This window comes from Alligator sinensis, unplaced genomic scaffold (genome assembly GCF_000455745.1).
Source record: "Alligator sinensis unplaced genomic scaffold, ASM45574v1 scaffold301_1, whole genome shotgun sequence".
NCBI lineage: Eukaryota > Metazoa > Chordata > Crocodylia > Alligatoridae > Alligator > Alligator sinensis.
The window spans coordinates 258,639-283,321 of NW_005842035.1; the positions used below are offsets into that span (position 1 = coordinate 258,639).

Sequence of the window (24,683 nt, forward strand, 5' to 3'; positions counted from 1 at the left end):
GCTCTGAGTTACCCAGCGATTGCTTAAGGAGTTGCTCAGGGAGGAGGATCGAAGGCCCCCGAGGGTACAGCTGAGGAGACGAGGGGGCCAACGGGCAAATGAAGAAACGGAGAGTCCACATGGGCCCCTAGCACGGTATTAGGGTTAGGAATATGAAGTAGGGTTGCATGATAAAGAAGTCAGGTGCCATGTTTATGCCCATTCTAGAGCTGGGCACACTGAGGCACATCGTGAGGTTTGGGCTTGCACTTCCAAAAGTGGCCTCTACTTGGGAATACCTCATTTTTCAACCCTGCGGATACCCTGGGTAGCCTATTCCACTACCTCACTAATCTCACCGTGAAGAAGTTTTTCCAGGTATCCAATCTAAACCAACTTTGCAACTTCCAGCCTTTGGTCTGCATCTGCCTCTCTGCAGCAAGACAGGAAAAGTGCTTTCCCTCTCCTTTATGGCGGCCCTCCACATATTTGAAGACTGCTATCCTGTCCCCTCCGGCGTTAAGAGTTACGCAGACCATAACTCGAATACCATAAGTCTAACACTGGGACCTACAGCTCCGGCCCGCCGAGGAGGGACACCTACAATTAGAAGCCATTTCTACAGTCCATCCCGCAGCAACATAAGAAGAAAACCCAACTGTCTGGTTGCAATTTTTAGACATCACCCCTTCATTCATTTAGAGCACAGCATTTACCAGGCATTAAAAGCAACCTGAAAAATAGGCATCTAAAGCAGTGTCTGAACATCCAGTATCGTGCCTGAATGAGAAACGAAAGAGGCCAGCAGTAAGTTCATGAAGAGGCATTAGTTTTTGTCCATGCCATTGTGGCTCCAAGCAGATGCAATGAGACAAAGCACCCCTTGCCCATGCAGGGCAGCTCCAGTGCATAACAGCATCAACCAGTGCAAACCAAACTCGGCTGCGAAACAAAAAAGCTTGCCAAAAATATGGAGGGGAAGGGGTGGCTGCTCTCTCTGCACTGCCGTTAAACTCATGATGTCAGCCCATAACACACGAACCACATAAAAAGCAGCAGGCCCGCGTCACCCGAAGAAGGTTGGAGCTAGGTTTGTGCATTGAACGCAGCGTGCAGTTAGCACAAACCAAGGATGGAGCTATACAACACCCTCCTCAATCTCCAGCACTCATTTAAAGTGTGGGCAGACCTTGCCCAGTGGTGGTAGGAGTTAGCTTTTGGAGGCCCCATGCCAAGGTTCATTTTTGGAGCCCCGCTCTTTACCAGACGAGCGCCCTGCAACACTACCGCACTGCAGCGGGGAGCCCTGACCTGCTCAGCTGCACGGTTGGCATTGCCTCAGATCCCCTGAAAAACCATGTCAAGGATTCAAAGGACAGATCTGAGCATAAGGACGCTGCCTTATCCAGGCCCGTTACCTGGATCTGGAGGGTCTTTCTCCACTGCCCCTTTGGCCTCTACATGGAAACTGCAAATAGTCTGGTGGTAAGCGCCGCACGAACACCTGTCTTACTTGGTAAAAGGCTGGAAAGTGGCCGCCAACCCATCTGCAGCAGCTCCTGAGCCACTGATTAATGTTAGTGACCTTCGTTCATTAACGATCGAGGTGATACTCGAGACAAGGACCGGCATTTCTTTAAGGCTTCGAAGCTCAGAAACTTTCTGAGACAGAAACAAAAACAGATTCAAACCTTTCCAGGTACAGCTTGGGAAACAGAGCTGCATTGTGCCTTTAAGAGCCCATCACCAAAGGAGCCAGGTTTACTTTGAAAAGGAGTTTGCTAAGAATGGGCGACAGGAGCAAAACACGAAACCCCGGTAGGGAAGAGAACAAAACACAAGCAGATACGTCTTTTCTTAACGCCTCGTCAGCAAAATCCCCGGTTTCTGGGCCAGGTTTCTTTTTTTTTTTCCTTCTTCTTCTGCAAAACGATTGTGATAATTTGCCAATGATGCTTTCCTAAGAACAGCTGCCAAAGCAATGCAGCAGCTATCTCATCCACCTCCTTCCAACATTTCCTCCTGAAGCATGAATTGAAAGTTTTTTGCCTTGGGGACAGTCACGCTAACTGACATAATGAATTAAAAGATGGGGGGAGGGGAGGGAGGATTTTAACGGATGTAGAGGGAAAACGCACACACACATTTGCTTCATTCCCATGTTCAACCGCTGCACAGACTGGAGTCTGTAGGATCTCAAACCTTTTTTGTTGAAGTATTTTGAGCTAAAACGGACCCATTAAGGGCAACAGAAAACCTGAGGATCCCAGACTCTGTGAAGCCCTGTGTGCAGAAGAAAGAGCCCAGTGTGACCGAGAGTCTCACCCACTTTCTGCTCTTGGTGACATGCCAAGCAAACAGGACGTTACAACTTACATGGTACATTTGCGGTTTGCACGAGGTATTCGTGGGCTTTTGATGAAAATTCCTTACAGGATGAGTGATATTAATCAAAGCACGTTATTAAATGCAACCCTTTAGGACCTGTCCGGTGATCCAGGCCGTGAACTTGGATTTCATGTCCACTTCTCATCTCTCTCCCCACCATCCCAGGAGCCCGGAGGAGCTGAAAGCATTGCAGAGATGTCACACGCTCACCTGGATGGAGACCCTGGCAGGTTTTCTGATCGTAGGAAGGCAGAGTTTAGAGACCGAGTTAATGAAGTCCGTGTATATGGGGAGAATGGGACAACCCCAAAGACATCCAAATCCCAAAAGAAATATATATTTATTCATGTGTCATCTATCCCATCTGGCACTCAGAAAAGGAACAAAACCACCGAGGGTACTGGTTTATTGAAGCTTTGAAATCTCCAGTAAAAATATATGCCAGTTCTGATCCATATAAAATAAAGCCCCCAAGATCCAGTTATACTATCCTATTTTATTGAGTGAGAATAGTCTATTATTCTATTATTCTAGCATACTATTCTATTGAGCTAGAATATTATATTTTTATTTTATTCTAGTATACTAGTCTATTGAGCTAGAATATTATATTCTTATTTTATTCTAGTATACTATTATATTGAGCTAGAATATTATATTCTTATTTTATTCTAGTATACTAGTCTATTGAGCTAGAATATTATATTCTTATTTTATTCTAGTATACTATTCTATTGAGCTAGAATATTTTGCACTGTCTAGAAAATGCTGTGTCTCCTTTTCTTTGATTCTCCACCCACCAAAAGAAAACTGATTCTGATGCTTGGTATGTAATATAAAGACGTTTTGCTATGAGGAAATACATTGTTTTGGGTTTTTTTTATCTTATAAGATTTGCTTCAAGATATTTCACTCTTGCTTTTTCCCTTGTGCCCCGACTGAAGAGAATCAAGCCACAAAGAGTTTCTGACTGGCTTTCAATGGCTTCACATCAGGCATCCTGTGAACAGTTTATTCCGAAAAAGGGGGATGTCCTTTCCAGACATATTACCAAATTGCTCCAAGGATTCCCCGCGTTCTCCAAGCTGAACTGCAAGACAGGCCGCTTTTTAAAGAACAAAAGACACCTTAACAAAGAGTAATATTTAGAATCATGCAGGATGCCTTTTCCAAGCTCATGCGTAAAGATACAACCACAATATAATCTGTCTGGCAAGTCAAGGCAGAACAGATAGCAAAATACTTGCATCAGTTCAGAGCCACGTTAATAAATGCCCTCAGGTTGGTCAAGGAGTAATGTCTCTGTGTTGGCAAGGTTACTGTAGGGCCTAAGATTTGAAGCAAGGGCATCTTACTGTGGTTCAAGGTGCCCAAAGCCCTGGGATCTGTAAGAGACTGCAGAACATCCTGGTAATTGAAGAGGCAGTGGGGAATGCTGGCTATGACCCATGTCTACCTTGCTGGCTAGGACCCATGTGTACCGTGTTAGCTAGGACCCATGTCTACCTTGCTGGCTATGACCCATATCTACCTTGATAGCTAGGACCCATGTCTACCTTGCTGGCTATGACCCATGTCTACCATGCTAGCTAGGACCCATGTCTACCTTGCTGGCTTGGACCCATGTCGACCATGCTAGCTAGGACCCATGTCTACCTTGCTGGCTTGGAGCCATGTCTACCATGCTAGCTAGGACCCATGTCTACCTTGCTGGCTATGACCCATTTCTACCATGCTAGCTAGGACCCATGTCTACCATGCTAACTAGGACCCATGTCTACCTTGCTGGCTTGGAGCCATGTCTACCTTGCTAGCTAGGACCCATGTCTACCATTGCTGGCTAGGACCCGTATCTACCTTGCTATATAGGACCCATATCTACCTTGCTAGCTAGGACCCATGTCTACCTTGCTGTCTTGGAGTCATGTCTACCTTGCACTAAGGTACCCTCAGCTCTAAGCAGCACTGTCTTTGTATTGCCATTGGCAATGAGCCATTGGGATGTGGAAGACTACTTTGAGCGAGAGGATTCACACAATGGATGGGCAAGAGCTGTCAAGGTGAACTTCCTATCCAAAAGCTGCCTTCCCGCCTCCCCCCACCAGATTTGGCAGCATTTGGGTCTTGGCTTCTTGTTTTGATCCACTTCTAAAGCACACACTGTACAGAGGTTATAACTAATGTAGCAGGACCCAAGCGGCCCAGGAAAACCTGAGCATGGGGTCAGTACCAGCCTGTTATGTCCTCAATCTTTAGGTCCTCAAACCTTTATGTCCTCAAAATAGGGCCTATGTTGGGTAAACTGGGCATGTGCCTCCTGCTACCCATCTTGTGAAGGGATGATTCATAACCTTAGCCCCTAAGGAAGGATGACCTATGCAAACTTGAAAAGACCAGTGGAAAAAGCGAGCAAATCAAAAGGGACCCACAAAACTCTCCCCCGCCGTGCAGGGTGTTCAAAAGCCAAAGCTCCCGCGGGCAATGGCATAACCCAGCTTGTTGTGGTTGCCGATGAAAGACATTAGCCCCACGTGGGTGTCGATCAAGAGGGGCTGGTTGAGCACCACAACTCCGGTGGGGTTGCCTGGTGGCGGGTTCTTCCTCTGGGCTTTCTGAATGGCCTGGACCAGCTGAGCACTGAACATGGACATCTGTGGAAGGAGGAGACAACAGGAGTGAGGATTAGTTGAGTGTATACTCCCCATAGGTAGACTGGGAGGAGGTTGCTGCAAGAGAAGCAACCTGGAGGCTAAATCCAGCAAACAAATTGACCATCGGTGGCAAATAACCTTTTCTGTAACCCAATCCCTGGCTTGTTGCGGATGCGTATAGACAGGCATTTCCCCTTGTCTCTCTGCCACCTCGCCTCCACCCCCTGCCACCGCTAAATAACACTTCTCCATCCAAGTGGAAAGATGGCAGTGGTCCAAGGGTTAAAAGATTTTAATTCCAATGTGGAAGTGCCAAACTTCAAGGATCCATTTCCTGCACATGCAAGGGATGCGGGGACTTTCTGTACAGTCAAGGATCAAGGACTAGAGTGATCAGGTCCTTGCACATGGAGCCATCCTGAACACGCAAAGAAGCCCAAGAAGGTGCATAACCATCAAGCGAGACAGGCAGTCTGCGTGGAGCACTCACCCAGAGAGCCAAAATAGGTGGGGAAGTGGTGACCCTGGAGCTGGGGAAGGGGAAGATGTGAATATCAGGAATACAGACTCAGTCACAGCCGTAGCAGGATCTGGAAGCCAAGGATGAGACTCTGAAGAAAGCGGAGCCACATGGAAAGGAGCTGAGGATTGCTGAAAGATTGGGGGTTTGTACTAAAAAGTCGCACCTTCCCTAGGAGGAAGGGCTGCTTGCTTTACCATCCGAGCTATGAACAGGGCCGTGTTCAGAGCTGGGGACATCCATCAGCTCTGCGTGGCTGACTGCAAAGTTCAAGAGCAAAGAAGGACAAACAAGGACAAGGGGAAAGACTGCCAAGTGGACAGGAGCCCTGCCCTGTGGGTGGAGAGCCTGTGCATCTGGACCAGGTGAACAGGAAATGAAACACCCCCAGATTCGGGGTTGAGTTATGGTGCAAAGAGCGTTTGCAGATATCCCACTCATGTCACAGACAACTCTGAGCCGCCCGCATGGACAGCAGCTTTCCACCGCTCCAGAAACAGACCTAACCTCAAGCCCTGACCTCCCTGCAAAGCTTCTGCATGTGCTGGGCATGGGAACCAGTCAGGATTGGCCCCAGACCTGACATTCACCTTTGCACCCCAAGGCCATTACCACCCGAACCAAAATCTGGCATGCAAATATCTCCATTCCCTCCTTCTCTGGCCGGACAGTATTTCAAGTTTCTTTCGATGGCAGAGCGGTCCCGAATCCAAACGACACGCTGGGCATTGCATTCGAAGACTCATCTCTTACCAAGGTTGTGAGCTCTTTATATTCAGAGAGTGAAAGGACTGCTGGGACTGAGTAGTCTGATTTCTTCCATAACACAGGCCAGGAGACTTCCCTGAATTAATCCCTGTTTGAACTACAGTATACAGTATATCTTTTAGGAATAAAAATATACAATCTCATGTAAGAATTGCCAGAGAATTCACCCCTAATCCCTGGTAAGACGATCCAATGTTTAATTGTTTTCACTCTGAAAAAAAATGCACGCCTTATCTGGAGTCTGAAATTTTTTAGCTTCAATTTCCAGCAGTTGCTTCTTGTTATTTCTTTGTCTCCTAAATTGAGGAGCTTTCTATTATCAAGTTTCAGTTCCCCCCGGTATACTTAGAGACTGTCACCTTTTAACCCACTCTTTGACAAGCTCACCCGATAGAGCTCCTTGTGTCTTTCCCTCTAAGACATATTTTCCATTCTCCTGGCTCTTTTCTGAATCTTTTCCAATTCAACAACATTGTTCTTGAGTTGTGAGCACCGGAGCTGGACAGAGCATTATACCCGCGGTCAGGATATCTCATGCCTAAGGCCACATGGGATTCGCAAGCAGAAGAAGTGTCCCTGCTCCCAAACCCCCTGAGAGGACGCATCATATAGCCATCCTCAGGGCACACCTGACACACACGGACCACACCAAACCCAGGGAGCATCTACATGTCTTCATTGGCCAAGTTCGCGGACGACACCAAGTTATGGGGGAGCGTGGCTACACTTGAAGATAGGCTACAGATACAGGTGGACCTAGACAGGCTGGGAAGTTGGGCAGATGGAAACCTGATGAAGTTCAATGTCAAGAAATGTAAAGTGCTGCACCTTGGGATGAGCAACCCCCAACACACCTACAGGCTCGGCGGCACCAGATGGACTAGCACCACGAATGAAAGGGACCTGGGGGTAATTATGGACCACAGTATGAATATGAGCTGGCGGTGCAATGCTGTAGCCAACAGGGCAAATAATACTGTGGCATGCATCAATCGATGCATCTCCAGCAAAACCAGGGGGGTGATTCTTCCACTCTGCTCAGCACTGGTGAGATCGCAGCTGGAGTGCTGCATCCAGGTCTGGGCACCTCACTTCATCAAGGACGTGGGCAAGCTTGAGAGAGTCCAAAGAAGAGCCACCTGCATGATCAGAGTCATACATGGCAAGCCATACGAGGAAACGCCGAGGGATCTGGGACTCTTCAGCCTGAGGAAGAGGAGGCTGGGAGGGGACCTGGTACTGCTACACGAGGGGAGTACATCAAGGGCTCGGTGAGCAACCGTTCACCAGGGCACTTGAGGGGAAAACCAGGAGTAGCAGCCACAAACTCCTGGAAGATTGATTCAGGCTCAACATTAGGAAAAACTGCTTCATAGTCAGGGTGTCCAGACTGTGCAATAAGCTCCCTCCAGACATGGTGCAATCACCGACCCTGGACATCTTCAAGAGGAGACTAGACAGTCACCTGGCTGGGGTCACTTGCCCCCAGTTATCTTCCCTGCTTGGTGCAGAGGGCTGGACCTGATCATCTTCCAAGATCTCTTCCAGCCTTACAATCAATGAATCGACGTGCGCTTTAATGCGCATTAGCCTATTTTAATGCACATTAAAGCATAGCTAAAAAATGTGCTATTTAGTTAATGCACATTAAAATAAGTTAATGTGCATTAAGCATCACTTTAAAACTGTGCTCTTTAGTTAATACGCATAAAAGGCTATAAAAGGGTGCCTATCCACGAGCACAGAAGCTGCTCTGATGTGCTGTAATTATAATGCATCAGAGCAGACTTCATTAATTGAGTCTCCTGGGGAGTCGTAATTACCGCACACCAGCCAGCCTCCGTGTCTTGTGCATCAGTGCCCCTGTGTTCAAAATGGTGGCGGAGGTGCTTGAACTAAAGCCGTTTCAAAGCGCTGGGATGCTGATATACGAGACACTGTGGTGCTTTAATTCGAATTAAAGCACCCACCCCACAATCCCCAGAGAATGTGTAAAAGTTCCCAGATCATCAAAAATGATCCTATGAGATATATATATTTTATGTGTGAACTTGTATAACTGTTATTACTCTCCTTTAAAAATACTTGGGAGTCCCCTCCCATATCAACTAGCCCCTTAACTTGGCTCAAACAGTGTCAGGCTGATGGGCCCGGAGCTACCTTGATCTTTCTGTTTGCCCTTTTTTGAGATCAGTATAATCTTTTGTTTTCTTTCACTTCTCCAGAACTTCCCCAGTGTCCCAAAACTGAATGAAAATCAACAGTACGGGGCCAGAAAGCCCCTGGGACCACTAATTTACACTCTGTTTAAAATTACCTAGTTAACTTGAAAATGCCTAACTTCAGAAGCTGCTAATGAACGTCCTCCAAAGTGATTATTGGAGTGAAAAGTCTTTCATCATCATGCAATGATTCGTCCATCACCCATTGATATCTCACATAGACTCATAGACAATGAGGGTTGGAAGGGACCTCGGGCGGTCACATCCAGTCCAGCCCCCTGCTCCAAGCAGGACCAGCCCCAACTACATCATCCCAGCCAAGGCTTGGTCTAGCTGGGTCTAAAACACCTCCAAGGATGGAGATTGCAACCCCTCTCCAGGTATCCCATTCCAGTGCTTCACCACCCTCCTAGTGAGAAAGTTTTTCCTAATATCCAACTTAAACCTCCATATCCAGAGCAGAGACATTTCTGGCGTCTCTGCAGTAACTCTGGGAATTTCCCCCAGGCCCATCAAGTAATGAGCTAATACCGGTGCTCAGATGCTAACTTTGCTAAGAAAACTTTTTTATTGTCAGGCCTCTAAAATAGCAGTAACTTTACCCAGAGAGGCATCTTTCCTCATTGCAGACCCTTTTAAACCCCAAAGACACCTCCAATGGTAGCGTGCAAGGAACAAACAGCAGGAAATGCATGAACCTCTGTATAAAGGTCGGGAGCCCACGTACACGAGAAGTGTGCACACAGAGGAAGATGCTAGCGTGCTTTCAGGCTGCTCACCCCCTGTATATGCAGCACCTTTGTCTCTCTAAACATCTGCAGGCTCCTTTCTGCACAGCCAGGGCAGTATTCACTAATGGTTTCAGTCCCTAGCCTCCCCCTCATCACTGTCTGACTCTCAGGCCAGACCCGCTAGACTCTGAGCTGCCCAAACGCAGACTTTGTTCACACCCACGGTGGTGGAAGCATTATTGGAAATTATGTATGCTTTATTTGCAAGAGAGTACTACTTCATCTTTAAAAACACATGCACGCGCACGTTACAGCGAGCCAGCATATTACACCGTAAGCTGAGACGAGGGCAGGAGCAACGAACATGCATTTCCAACAGCTGAATTCAACCAGAGTGGCTGGGCCGTGTGTCACGCTAAACGAATGCTACCGGCAGCCCGTTGCCTTGCCGAGCTTTCAGTTTTCTAAATAAAAAAAGGATCAGGTTGCAACAAACCCTGGATGTAGGAAGCAGGGAGAGAGGTGGGTTTTCTGGGAGCTGCCATTGCTTACAGGTTGCCCACAGTTTATTAAAAACCCTAGCTCGGGAGTTTGTTTCAGTCTGCGGTCGGAGGTAAGAGGCCACTGCTCGCTTCCTATTTACATTTCTCCGTGGCTGGACTCCCTGTTCCCAGACCAGAAATCACTGGCAAGGGAAGGCAGACAAGGCTCTTTGGGTAGATGTTGTATCTTCACCAGCACACTCTCTCTGTGCCTGAAGAAGGGTGCTTGTGCCCCAAAGCTTGCAAAGAACAATTTTGCCAACTATTTATTTGGTCTAATAAAAGATAGCACGTCTACCCAAAGTATGTCCTTAGACCAATACGGCTACAACCACCCACCCTGGTAAAGAAAGAGAATTGCAGATCCCACCCTTTGGCCTGGCTGCAGTGTGGTAGAGGAAAGGCAACCTACTTTCTAAGCTCCACGTATGTCATGTTACACAACTGTTACATGCCTGTGCATGCACAGGGGTGGACGAAGGTGGCATGCTTGGATACAGTGCATTGCCTGCATGCGGGGCCGTGTTCAGAGCCAGTGTTGCACTGAGAGGCCTAGATCCCAAGATGAGGGTGAGGGAAAACAAGCCAGGAAACCTCGAATGCTCTAGTTCGTTGGGGTGCGAGGGTCTTTGGTTCACTTTAATTCTCATTTGGCCCCTCTCACCGTAGTCCTCACAAACAGGAATGGCTCCATCTGCAAATCTGGGGTGCAGGTAGGAACCGAATTGCAATGGGAGGCAGCCCATTGCCTCCGCTATGAGATCAGCCTCTGTCCTCTTGGCCCCTCTACATACAAGCTTGTCACCATCCTGGGGTCCCACAACCACGGCTTTTATTTGCTGCCCTGAGGGGCTAATGCTTCTTACCTGGCAGATGGCACCGAACCTCTGACTGCTGCCCTTCACTGGATGCTCCATGAACGTGACATACGGGACCTCCGTGGACCACGGGTTCCAGCGGGACAGGAAAGACGGTTCTTTCAGATTATCCCAGTGGATTCGCAAGCCTTCTCCCTCTCTCCTAGCAAAAAAAGCCATCCAAACAGAGAAACGTGCATTAGCTGGGGTGACTCAACACAGGGATCTCAACCCTACTTAACCAGCAGCTTTCCATAATCAAGGACAGTGCTTTAGGCAGAAGGGTGAGTGACATGAAATACTTGGTTGTGTGAGTTTTTAAAAAGGATCTGCTTTGATACCTCTTTACTTTGCAGCTTGAGAGACATATGATTCTCAAGATGAGCAATTAGACTATTAGGTGCGAAGTGTTTATACAGTCCAAAACCAGGAGTCAGGGACTTCTGAGCCTTTCTAAAGACAAGGGTGCAACCATCGCTAGAGTAGACATTCCCACATTTAGCCACCCAAAAAGCTATCCAATACCACTGTATTTCAATGCAGGCAACACATATCTCCTTGCTTTGTCTGTCCTGATAGCATAATAACCAAGCTCAACCCCCAGTGAAGGCAGGATCATCCCTGCCTACACCACCTCATCCAACTTTCTGTCCAACTTTAAGGATGGAGGCTCCACTGTCGAGGCAATCTTTCCAATAATGAACCACCCTCAGAGTGAGAAAGTTCTTCTGAATATCCACCCTGAATGCCCCTCGTTGCAATTTAAGGTCATTATTTTGCATCCCATCCCCTGTCTCAGTTAACATTATGAAGCCATCCTCATGCTAGAAATGGCTGGACACGGTTGAAGATTCACTTTCAACACATGGATTTGGTAAGCTTCCAGTGGAGGTCTAAAGACCCCCCCCTGAAAAATTATGAGCCCAAATCATCTACAGATCAACTATGGGCCCAAATCATCACCCAGAACCGTCTACACAAACGCCATGGGAATAACATCCTTTGCCAACCAAGCCAGTTACAAAATAAACCCTACATCCAACCCAAAGTCATACACCAGCCTGGAATATGCCCAAGTCATGCTACATGTTTTAAGCCCAATATTACAGTCTTCATGGCTAGAAAGCACCTGTGGGCTTGTCTACCCTGCCTACATACCATGACTTCACTGGTACATGCCCAGAGGTATATGACATCCACATCTGGATTTAGCATCCCCAGAGGGAAATGGCAGCATAGCCTACCCACTAACACAGTCCCAAATCAACATGCTGCCCTCAGTACATGCGATAGACAAATTGAAGAGTCCAGTGGAGGGCAATGAAAATCATTCAGGGGCTGGGGTACATGATGTATGAGGAGAGGCTGAGGGAAATGGGCTGATTTAGTTTGCAGAAGAGAAGACCGAGGGAGATTGAATAGCAGCCTTCACCTCCCTGCAGGGGGTTGCAAAGAGGACGGAGCTGGACTGTTCTCAATGGGGTCAGATGGCAGGACAAGGAGCAATGGGCTCAAGCTGCAGCGGGGGAAGTTGAGGTTGGATATTAGGAAAAACTCTCTCATGAGGAAGGTGGAGAAGCACTGGAACAGGTTACCCAGAGAGGTGGTGCAATCCCCATCCTTGGAGGTGTTGAAGACCCAGGTAGACAAAGCCTTGGGTGGGATGCCGGCTCAACAAACCCCTGAACGGGACGATGGAGTTGGGGCTGGTCCTGCTTGGAGCAGGGGGTTGGACTAGATGTGACCTCCTGAGCTCCCTTCAACCCTTGTTTTCCATGATTCAGTGATTCTATCTGAGAGGACACTGAGGTGGGAAACAACTGCAAGTTCACCCGGTTTCATACGTGGCACTGCTCATTCTTCTGGAACGAGAGTTTGTAATGTGTCCCACTGTCTCTTCATGCAAATGCTCCCCAAAGATTAAGTCAATCCCTTTTTAATAAACCCCATATAAATGTTCACTCCTAATTCAATATGCAGGTCACAGAATGGGAAGGCTTGTCATTCTGAACATCTGAAACCAGCACAAAACAGGAGATGGGCTTTATGTTCGTCTATAAAATGAAACCTGGGATTTCTCGATAGGAAAGCTAGTGCTGACTTGCTTTGTCACCACAATGCCTCAGTTTCCTGTGTTTAGGAACCCTATCCCTCCACTTCAGCACAGAGTCCCTTTGGGGATGTTCTTGTGGTTTCCCCATTTATTATTATTATTTTCCTAAGACTGATCCTGGGTTTAAGTTGTAGAGTATGCACAATGCAAAATATAGCAAAGACCTTGGCACAAATAGCAGCAGTACTTTAACACTTTGGACAATTATAGTTGAAATCTAAAACCCAATAATTTTTGCATCTAATCCTCTTTTTTCCTAAAGATTAGAGATTTCTTTCTTTCTTTCTTTCTTTTTTTTTACAAAAGGAAAAGGAAAAGGTTTCAGAATGCACCATCAGCTCCTCCCTTCATCCCTCAATGCTGACATTTTTATCTCTGTACACAGTGTTTCTACCCCCTTCCCCAGCCTGGCAACAAAACCTAAGCTCAATGAGTATTTTATATACGTGTGTGGTTAATGGAGCATTCTGGCTTCGTTCCATCGAGGGATCTTGCACAGTGGAATATTAACTGCTTTGCAATGTGCAGGTTTGGCTTTGCCCAAATTTTCACCAATTCAAGGACCTGTTGCTATCCTTTTGCTAAGTCCTCCTGGATGAGGTTAATGAGCAAGAACCGAAGGACATTTGCCTATAGCAGTTGTTCCCTTTTCTAATGATGGTCGCATATGGGAGAGTGGAGTTATCGCCAACTTCTGTGTCCCCCTTTCAGAGGTCTGTCTCGGCTCCGATGAGGAGGGATTAAAGAACAGAAGAAGGGCCACCGTGGGTCAAGCCAAAGACCTCTGCCAGGGACAAGCAGTGGATGCTTTAATGGAAGAATATAAAAAAATTGGGCAAACATAGAGTGACCCATGCTTTGCACGCCTATCAACTCACCAGCAGCCGGTTAAGCCTGAGGACACATCCCTAACTGTTCCAGAGCTCCTGAAGGACTTGACCTCCACACGTTTTGGCTTGGTTATACTATGGACATCCTACAGCAATGAGTTGCTCAAGTTAATTATGTGCTGTGTAAAATAAGGATTTCCTTCTTTCTTCAGCTGCTGCTTGATGTTGGGACTCCCTAGTTCTTGTATTACAAAATAGAGAGAGTAATGGTTCCCCTATCCATCTTTTCCACAGGATTCAAGGTATTATAGGCTTCTATTAGGTCCCCCTCAGTCATTTCCTTTTTGCTGTGAAGGATCCAAACCCTTTCAGTTTTTCCTTGTATAGAAGCTATTCCATACCCCTGACAGAGCAAGGAGCAATGGGCTCATGTTGCAACAAGGGAAGTTGAGGTTGGATATTAGGAACAACTTTCTCACGAGGAGGGTGGTGAAGCGCTGGAACAGGTTACCTAGGGAGGTGGTGGAAGTGCCGTCCTTGGAGGTTTTGACAAAGCCATTGCCGGGATGGTGTAGTTGGTCGTGCTTTGAGCAGGGAGTTGGACTCCCCCCATGTACATCACATTGCACTTATCAATGCTGAATGATTTCATCTGCCTCTTTACTGTCCGCTCAGGCAGTTGTGTGAGATCTCACTGTGAGTCTTCCCCATCAGCCTTGGGTTTGGCTATCTGGAATAACTCTGCATCATCCTCATATTTGGCCACCTCATGATTAACTCCCTTTCCCCATGGCTTATGAATATATTGACCGGCACAGGTCCCAACACACGTCTCTGGGACACACCACTGTCCCTCAAGACTACAAAAAGACACAGGCCAAGTAGCCACATCCCTGATTAAACCAAGAATAAAGTATAGCAGTCGAGCTGAGAGTGTTAAAGTCCATTTTAATAGAAACTGAGCACCCAAACCTTCTGTTTTTGGCATGCGGCTGGCTGACGGCGGAGGGAACAGGCAGCAGAGTGGCAGATAGGGCACGGAGCAGAAAGCAGAGCAGCAGATCAGACAAGAAGCACAGGGCAGGAAGCAAAAAGCAGAGCAATAGATGGGGCAGGAGAAGGAGATCGGCGTGGCACTTAGGAAAGGCACGGGACTAATTTGTAGCACACCTGCCAAAAAGGTTGGTTCCCATTGGCTTGAAGCTTACATGACACTGGGCAAAAAAGGGGTAAAAAATGGGGAAAAAGCGAGGAGGGATGCAGAAAGAAAGAGACTGCATTTCTTCAAACACTGCTCTAAAGCCCCATGGCCTCTCTCATCCCAGGGCCCAGGCAGCAAACGAGCCACATTTTCCCCAGCAATAACCTCGTTACCGTTGTCTTCTCCTGCCACCGCCCCCATTTCCCTCTCCCGCCCCCTCCCAGAACAGATTCGGCTTCAATGGAAATTTTTCAGAATTTGCTGAAACCAGCTGAAGCCGCCTAATTGACGAAAGAAGGGAAATGGCAACTTCCATCATCTCAAAAAGCTGCACCTATCTCAGCGCTGAATAAAGGAATTAAAAGTATAGCCCGGGGCAGCAAGCAGAGATTTACAAGGAAGCAGAGACATGAGCTCTCGCTCCGAAGGCTGGGCGTGTGCGTGTGAGCCAGAAGGAGCAAACACAGCAGAACGGAGCCGAGATTTACAGAGGCTATGTGCCGAGGAGGAGGAGGAGGAGGAGGAAGAAAAACTTAAACCCTGGCGAGTAAAACAAAGATGGTCTTGGCAGCACGAAATGCTACCCTGCTCTGTTTATTTACCGACACAAAGGAAGAAGCGAGTTGGCACCTCCGAGGGTATTAAATGCTGTTTTCTTGCTGACTGAATGACCTCAGACGAAATATTTTCCATGACAAGAGCCCAGAAGACGCTGGCACTGAGTCAGACAATAAGATTTTCAGAATGTATTTACACTCTATCCATGGCCCCGGGCTTTTCCAAACCCAAAGGCAGGTGCTGCCTTTATCTCTTCTTTGCTCACCTGGCTCCCAACCAGAGGCCTCAGGCTGAGTTACTTTAACTCTTTGCTGACTCTGCTGCTCTGTGGAGTGAACACCACGGACCTTGGTGACCCTGCGGGAGGAGAGGGCATCCTCCGGTTGCCTGGGCTTGAGCAGTACCTACCACAGACATACCCGAGCAAAGACGGCTTTTCAAGGCAGGCTGCTAACAAGAAGCAATGGCTAGAAGCTGAAGCTAGACCAACCCGTGGCATTTTGTTTAATTGTGAGGTTTATGAACCCTTGGCACAGTGCACCAAGGGCCGGGCATGGTTCTTTGCAAGCTGTTGGGTGGAGGAAGTAATTGCTGACCCGTGCTATGTAGGAGTTGGGACTAGATTATCTCAAGGGTCCTTCCGGGCTTTGAAATCCATTGAAAACTCCCCGTAAAGGGAAGGCCGAGGCAACCTACTGGGTCACCTGGAAGAGCCATGAGTAGAAGGACCCCCGTTGGGCAGGGGGTAGGGTCTCGTGAGGTCCCTTGTATCCCCAATGTCTATGAAATCTATGAGAGATGCAGTAGAAAGTCAAACAACTGCATATTTTGACTAGTACATGTGCATATCACTGCTCTCCCTACTCCCCAACAGGACATCTTCTGAACCCAATAAGGAGGGTGATGCAGTCCCGGTGGCCTGTCCTGAAAATGCTCTCCTTCATCTCTGGGATACCTGTGGCTCAGAGACGCTCCCTTTCCTTCAGTTTAATTCAGCTATAATGCCCTGGCTCCTCTCTCTTGGGTAACGCGCCTCCAGGAGATGATCCAAGAGGTTACGCCCTTAATACCATACAACCAGGAAGAATGATAATTATGCTTTTAACAGCGGTATTTACTAAGCAACCACCACAGCAGAGGAAACATGAATTAGAAGTGGGATATAAAGGAGGGGCTTTACCAAGCTACTTAATAAGCCGTTCTTCATGCTTTTGGAAAGCTTCCTGGCACAGACAGATACAGGTAGACTTAATGGAGCTGAGAAGCACCCACGCGGAGAGGATGTCTACCATTTTGAAGTTCCTTCACCTAGAAGAAGAGGTCTCCATTGGATTCAGCTTCTACCTCTGCTGCCCTCACTCCCCATCTTTCCTGATATGGGTTGTTTTCCACTTTGTCTCGGCCTTCACATTATACACTCTCATGTTGTACTCCTTCTCCTCAGTCCACCAGGAAATTTCACCACTTCAACCCCTTCTCCCAATCCCAACTGCATGGCCTTCCCCTCGGGTCGCTGTCACTCGGCGTGTTGCATGCCAATCTCCTCTTCTCCCCACTCAAAGCTTGCACTTGCTGTTCAGACCACAAAGACCACCCATGTTAGGAAGGATATAGACATTTGTCCATGACATTCAATGAGAAAAAGGTTGAGGTAGATCCTTCCCCTGGGGTTGCAATGGATTCAGCATTGTCCAGCTGGACTGGAGTCTCCTTGTGATGAATCTGCTGGGTCTCATAGCGGTATAACATCACCGCTGGCATTACAGAACAGCACACACAAATGGCTCTGGAAGTCTGCAATAGTTTTACAGGAACACCTGTAAGCATCACTTCGGTGGCAGACCCCACTACTGCTGCTGCAAAGTCTAATTTCTTACTATTGTAATAGGTGAGCTTCTTTTTAAAGGACATTTTCACTTGCCTGTGTGACATTTGCTACACTCTGAGCCTCTGGTTTTCACATCGGCTTGCACATGTTCAGGTCCACTGGATTAGCTAAACCAGCGCAAGCCACTGTGTAGATGCTCTTATTTCATTTTCAAGAGTGGCTTGGTTTACTGTAAACCTGTTTTTGCTCCATTTATGCAAGATCAAGCTTCAAGAGAAAAGCTGCCTTCTTGTTTGACCCAAAGATAATGCAGGGTTTTAACATCCTTCCTAGGGTAATTCAGCTACTTCAAGTTTCCACAATTTTAGATCATCTGTATGAGTCCTGTTGTCTTGGATGTAACAATTCATAAGGCTCTTGGTTAAATATATCCTCAACCTACTGATTTGTCTGGGGAGGCATTTTCCATTTAGATGTAACAGCAGAGTTATGTAAGGACTGGCCAGGTAGGAACACACTCTAACAATAATTAAAAAGGGTTTTCTGCCTCCAAAAGAAAGATAAATCCATTTCTCTAGGCACCGTGGGCCAGATTTTCAAAGGCAAAGAGTTGTTTAGTGTGATTAAAAATATTAAGATGATTAGACACCTAAATCCCACTAAACTCAAGTGCTAGGACCCTGGCATATATTACATTTATGGCACAATTAATGTGTTAAGCATGCCATACACTTTCACATGCTATATGTGCACCACAAGTTATAACACCATAACATGTGGAACATCTTTGTGGCTGGTTTGTGTTGTGCCTTAATTTGCATGTGTGGCTTGTGACTCCAGTGCCTGATTTGCTAATGGGCTTTTAAAAATACCACAAAGCCGACCTACTTTTAAGCCCCTGATGGCCTTTGAAAATCTGGATCTGTAGGGTGGTGCTGATACACATCTGCATACAACAGAACAGGATTTAGCTCAGCTTGGGTGCTCCATCAGTGACGGTCAACCTTACCACTCAGGCCTGCTATATTTATATCTGTGCATGCTGTCAGCTTCAGTTTTGATTATGAGAGACTGAATCAATTTTTTTTTCTTTGTGAATGAGACTCCTGACAGATGTTTCTGAATGCTGCTGTTTGAATGCTATTTAATTCACCCTGAATAACATAAAGCAGTCATATTCCTGTCAAGTAATCTGATCTCCAGATTGAGGACAGCGGAGGGGAAGTAGTAGATACACTGGAGAGCAGGGCTAGGATTCAGAGTGACCTGGACAAATTGGAGGATTGGACCAAAATGAATCTGATGAGGTTCAGCAAGGACAAGTGCAAAGTGCCGCACTTAGGAGGGAGCAATCCCCTGCACTGGTGCAAGCTGGGGGTGATGGGCTGGGCAGCAGCTGCAGAAAAGGACCTGGGGTGATGGGACAAGAAGCTGGATGAGCCAGCAGTGTGCCCTTGGTGCCAAGAAGGCAAATGACATCCTGGGCTGCATTGGTAGGAGCGGTGCCGGCAGATGCAGGGCAGTGATGCTTCCCCTCTATTCTGCACTGGGGAGGCCACATCTGGAGTCCTGTGTCCAGTTTTGAGCCTCTGGCTACAGAAAGGCTGTGGACAAGTTGGAGAGAGTCCAGGAGCAGGGGGTTGGACTAGATGTGACCTCCGGAGGTCCCTCTCAACCCTCATTTCCTATGATTTTACAAAAGCAAGCCCCACACCCTCCTCAAGTGCCCCACTCAGATCCCCTTTCCCTGCCCAATCTGTTGCTCTGCTTTCTGCTTCCAGCCTGATCAGTTGCTCTGCTTTCTACCTCCTTCCCCACGTGTCCCTGTGGTCCCAGCTCCCTGCCGCGTGCCACGCGCAGAGGCTGCTGTGCCACTTGTGCTACACGCGCCGTGGGTTGGGCACCCCTGTGCTACATGCACTACAGCCATTGCACATGTACAGGTTGCTCCAAATAGGTGGAGAAGCCAAAACCACTTTCTGAGAGGAAAAAGCCCATTCCTTGCAGGGTACTGCAGTTCAGAAAAGCCCCTACCATTTGGAGGATGGAAGGAACTATTCAATTCCTCAGGTTACACATGCTCAGGTGCTACACATGCAAGGCCTGTGCAGCCTGGCAGCAACACAGTGACTAAGGCATGCATACAGGACAGTGCTGCCGCTGTCCACATACATCTTTTTAAACAATGCCCTGCCGCTGTGATAATCCTCCGAGGATTTTCAGCTCTGTCCTGCACAGCATTTGAATTACTCGTGCTGTTTCAGGAGCTAAATCCCTTGCAGAAGGTATTTTCATCCTGCTAATTGTAGGTTTCCTGGAGGACTCAGTGTAGCATTCACATCCTGTAAGCTATTAAATGCTTTAGGAGAATATTCCATCTTCTAAGCAGGGAGCCTTTTCTCTGGTTTTCTGGAGAGCTCAGAGTTGAGCACAAAGACTTTGGGCCTCCAAATTGCAGAACCGCCAGTCACCCGCCCAAGACCGGCACGTCTATGGGAATCTCACGTGGTCCCCGGCAGAGTTGGAAACTGAGACTGCTGGTGCTAGAAGCATCCGCCTCCACCCTATGAACTGAAGGAGTAAATCCATTAGCTAGCAACTGCCATGGACCTTTATCCCATTAATAGAGCCCAGCAAGTAGTGAGGGCCAAAGGCCACGCTGTCCTAGTGCATTAAAATACCTACGCACACTGCAGTCCTCGGGAGAAGGAAAAATGTGCCTCTCCAAGTGCACGTACACAGCCTGCCAAAATCTTTTCTGCATATTATCACATGCCAAATGCCTAGCCTTTGGGAGGGGTAGCCATTCCCTTCTCCTCCCTCCCTCAAATGCTAAGGACATTTAGCGACAGCCTAGCCAAAGACCTGCAAGTTAGCTGCAAAGTCCTGAGCAGACACCTTTGAAGATACTGGGAGATGGAAGATACCTACCCATCGTGCGCTGATAGGTGGAAGATACTGGGTAAAAGTCAGGGAAGTATCTTTGGACATCCCTAAACCAATGATGGTGGATGCCAGGGAGGGTCTTACAGAGGACAGTTGAATTTAAACATGCCCCGTTCGTACACGCTCCTTCTAAAGCATCGGCTATTTGCCATCATTGGAGATAGGCTTTCGGGCTATTGGTCTGAGCCAGCATGATGCTGCTTTATCTCAAGCATGAAGGGTTTAAACTAAAAACCTTGCCGTCCACATCCAGGAGGACTGTGAGGGAACGTGCCTGAACAACCAGGGGCTTGTGAGGGCTGTGGCACTTGCATCAGGCCGTGGGGCCTGCTGGACACAGCTTTTCTGGGCGAGATGCCTCCTAAACTGAGAGCAGTGTAGACAAGACGCATGCAGTTAATTAGCACTGACAAAGGGCAGGCCAAGTAGCCAACCCCCTCAAACAGCTCCACGTGCCCAAAGCACAAAGGTAAACTGCATCTTGGGTCCATTTACAACAGACCATTATCCAGCCTCATCGGGGATGCGGCCAGGTAGCTAAATGCATCGAACCACTTAACTCACCCTAATCGGACACCAGTGAGCTTCAGCCCATGCAAGCTTGTGGTCTCTCTCTAGAGACCTGCTCCCAATGGGTTCCCCATGATGTATTGTTTCATGGTACTGGGGGAGCACTGTCCCCACATGAAGACTAGTTTGGTAATTGTTTTCTTGCAAGTGTGGCTGGATGCAGTTCGGTAGCTGTTGTCTTGCAGTTTAGTAGCTGCAGTTTCATAATGGTGTTCTTGCAAGTGGGCTGGAGAGGCTTGAGAAGAAGTGAGGCTCAGATAGCTGGGCAGGAAGAGAAGGTCCTAGGGAAGACAGGGAGAAAAGAAATGGCCCCAGCGAGGACAGAGGGAATGGAGTGACACTGGGGAAGCCAGGGATGGAGAGGAGCCAGGGTCTCCAAGCCAGAGGCTTGCCACTTGTGAAGCCCCACGAAGGCTAGCTCCAGGGGTCCTCTCAGGACAGGGAGACCAAATACAGCTGCTTCTGGGGAAAGTCCCAAGGAAAAGTTTGCCCCTTCCCCTTAGAAAGGGGCAGTTTGATATTTCATGACAGTCTATAAAGGTGTATCCCTACTGACTGGGGACTAACACGGCTAACTACCTCTCTCCACAAGTGCATTGACTGCAGGAGCCTATGGATGCCCGCCGAGAGCATTCACATGCTCGCTGCATGTAACAGCCATGGGGCCATCTGGCATGTCTGCCTGGGATGGGCCAGGAGGTATTTCAGAAAGGGAACAAGCAGGTCTGCCCCGGGGACAGAAAGCACAGAGCAAATGGCATGACTCAGATATCACCTAGAACATGTAATGGGCTATTTAACTAGATCATCATTTTATAGGTTACTTTTAATTAAGGGGGAGTGGGGGGAAAGAACCCAACTGAGCAACTTATATATTTGGCCTTCAGTCGAATTTTTGGGTTTACGTGACAGCTTCTTCCCCATGGAGCAATTTGCATAATACAAAATGTCAAGATCCGACATGCAAGGTAAAGAATATGCAAAAAGCATTAAGCCGCAGAGTCTGCCTCTCCCACCGTGCGCTGCTAGAGCTGCTGGGGGGTAGGGGAGGGATTTGGATGACAACCTGCACATCTGCAGGCGGTGGACCAAAGGGTCTGGTCTGGCTAATGGATGACATTGAGGTCTAGGATTCATATCTCTTGGTCTAAATGGACTTTAGGATCAAGCACGGGGGCCAGTTCCAGCAGGAAGTATGTGGCAGGGATCTTGTTTGCTTTGTTTTTGGGGAGGCTTGACATGAAAAGAAAGGTGACCACCCATCCCATATTGGGCAAGACAATCCCGGAATAAGAACATCAAGTCCCAGCCCCGGGCTGCATGACTCCAGGGCAGCATTTGTCCCAGATTTGCAGGGGCTGTTGGGAGCTGGGTGTATGGGATGCCATGTGCACATGTGTGCCTGTACACATGCACGTGGCTGGCAAGACAGCTAGGCAGCATGGAGAGCAGCTCCCTGCAGGTAAGTCTATGGGGGGAAGAGACAATAGGGCGGGTGGGTGGGGGTCAGACAGAGGCCCCCATGGCGAGGGAGGGAGTGAGGCAGGGGCTGGAGCTGGGGGTGCTGCCCAGCCAGGTTGATGCCTGAGGCTGGGGTGGGGAGTGGGACAGAGCCACAGGTGGCTCCCCGCTGGTGCATGCACTCCTGGGGGAATCATGGGGGAGGCACATGCCCCTATATTTGCATGCAGGGTGGGTGCAGATGCCCACAAAGGTCTGAACAGCTTTTAACAGACAGGAGCAAATTCCCTTATAGACCAGACCAAAGCTATAGGTGACCACCCCAGCAGCCCACCACATACAGTGCCATCTGATGCTATTCTGCTGGTTGTTTTTCCTGCTACCATCCTGCCCTTACTCACTCCACGTATAAACTACTCCACTTTCCACCCTTGTACTGATAAGTGACATCAATCACATCCGAATTTTATCTAATGAGCCACAAGATTGTCACTAGACAGGTGATAAACAACTAAGCAAACCTTTATCCATGTCTCTGCAGTCTCTGGACCAGGGACTGCTGCAATGAAGCACAGTAAGGCCCACTCAGTGCATGCGCCAAGCCCTGCACACATGTGATGCAGCTGTCTTAGAGGAGTGCTGAGCACCCTCCAGGCACGCTGCTCCCTTGCTGTGCTCATCCGCACATGTCTGATGCTGCTCCGAAGCAGCTGCAATGCATCTGTTGCAGGGGCTACGGGTGGGGCAGGTTTGCCTTTCCTCACAGTGCTCTCCCTGTTAGGTCTGGAGGCAGTGAAACATGCTCTTTACGTCCCATTGAAATGCCAGCTGGATTGCAGCTGGATTCCCATTTGCTTTAAGAGTATAAAAGCACGCTGATGAAACAAGGGCATCACCAAGTGCCAAGCGAGTGGGGTTTCCATCCACACAGTTCTCCACTGAGGGGTTATTTCTTAGGCTTTACCCCTAAAACCTCCTAGGTGCACAAAAATATCTTCCATTCATATATGTCAGGGGTGTTGGTTGTAGCTGTGTTGGTTTAAGGATATAGGCACACAAGATTATTTGGGTAAATCTGATAGCTTTGACTAGGTCAACTAAAATAGTTGGAAAAATCTTCTTTGCAAGCTTTCGGGTACAAACGTCCATCTTCAGGCAGTGCTTCTGATGCTCCCTCTGCCTGAGGAAGGGTGTTTGTACCCGAAAGCTTGCAAAGAAGAATGTTCCTAACTATTTTAGTTGGTCTAAAAAAATATATCAGATTTACCTAAAGAACCTTGTCTTCCATTTATATAGCATTTCTCACACAGGCTGCTCAAAAGAGGACTCTGGCACCTGCCACTGCCTCTGAAATACAACACAGGACATAAGAGCTGCCACGTCCTGGGTCTGTCCATAGGTCCATCTTGCCCAGGGTCCTACGTCACACCGGGACAGAGAGCGGGGGCTGGAAGGGAGACTGAACTGAGTCTGAGCAGGGTTTTTCCTGTTGCCCCCCTCTCCCTTGCAGCCTCCAGTATTTCAGGTCTAGGATGTTCTGATTCAGAGCCTGTGCCCCTAATCCGCATGATCAATAGCTACTGATACACCTTGCCTTCAAGAACGTGTGCAATCCCTTTGTGAATCTGGCTAAACCATCAGCTTCTATCACATCTGGTGGCAATGAGTCCTATACTTAGGCTCGCCAACTCCTGGAATAGATTCAGAGGTTTCTGGGATGCCAACGTGCCCTCAACACACACCGCGAACATGCCCGCAGGCTTGCATATATCAGTTATGGATTATGGTGCATAGACTTTATGCCAGGAAGGCAACGGCACCTGACTATTGCATTTTAAAAACTCACCATATAAGTCAGACTCAACATTTAATATGTATTTTAATGAATCATCATTATAATCATTTGTGTCCTGGGTGACTCTCAGCAATCTCCTAGGGATTTATATCTAATTCCTGGAGACTCCAGGGCAATCCCGGAGGGTCGGCAACCCTATCCCACACTTGATCGACATGCAGTGTGAGAAGAACTTTCTTTGGTTAATTTTAAACTTACTACCAACTCTAGCTTCATTTTGTCCTTCTTGTACTGAGAGAAGCAGCAAATAATAAATCACAGAGTCACAGAGAAGTGGGGCTGGAAGGGCCTCCAGAGGTCATCTAGTAGGGCAGAATCAGCCCTATGCAAACCCTATTGACTTGCTCTCCCCCATTTAGTAAACCCTTCTCAGGTCCCCCCTCAAGTGTCTCTTTTCTACGCTGCCGTTCAAAGGAGTGGGAAACACTACAAAGCTGGCGGTAAAACATACCGCACCTATTTGAATCTACCTGGTGGATTTACACATCAGCGGGGTCATCAGAGCCATGCGCTCTTCAGAGACGAGTGGTCAGCACGGTGGTATTGCATCTCTTCTTGAACGGGGAGGCACAACACCTCCTAACACTGCCCTGGGACGTCAGCCCACACTTCATGGAGAGTGAAGCACCACCTATGAAACTACCACATCAAAACAACAGCAGG

At 48.0% G+C, this 24,683-nt stretch overlaps 1 protein-coding gene across 1 annotated transcript in view; it reads right to left on the minus strand.

Moving 5' to 3' along the window:
* Nucleotides 1–4,823: 4,823 nt before the first annotated feature.
* TPRG1 (tumor protein p63 regulated 1) overlaps nt 4,824–24,683 on the minus strand; it is a 53,074-nt gene continuing 33,214 nt past the window's right edge. The window contains exons 4-5 of the mRNA XM_006022442.1: nt 10,668–10,821; nt 4,824–5,018 (exon numbers count right to left, since the gene is read on the minus strand). Of these exons, the coding sequence (XP_006022504.1) occupies nt 4,824–5,018; nt 10,668–10,821 (349 nt within the window). The remainder of the gene's footprint in view (nt 5,019–10,667; nt 10,822–24,683) is intronic.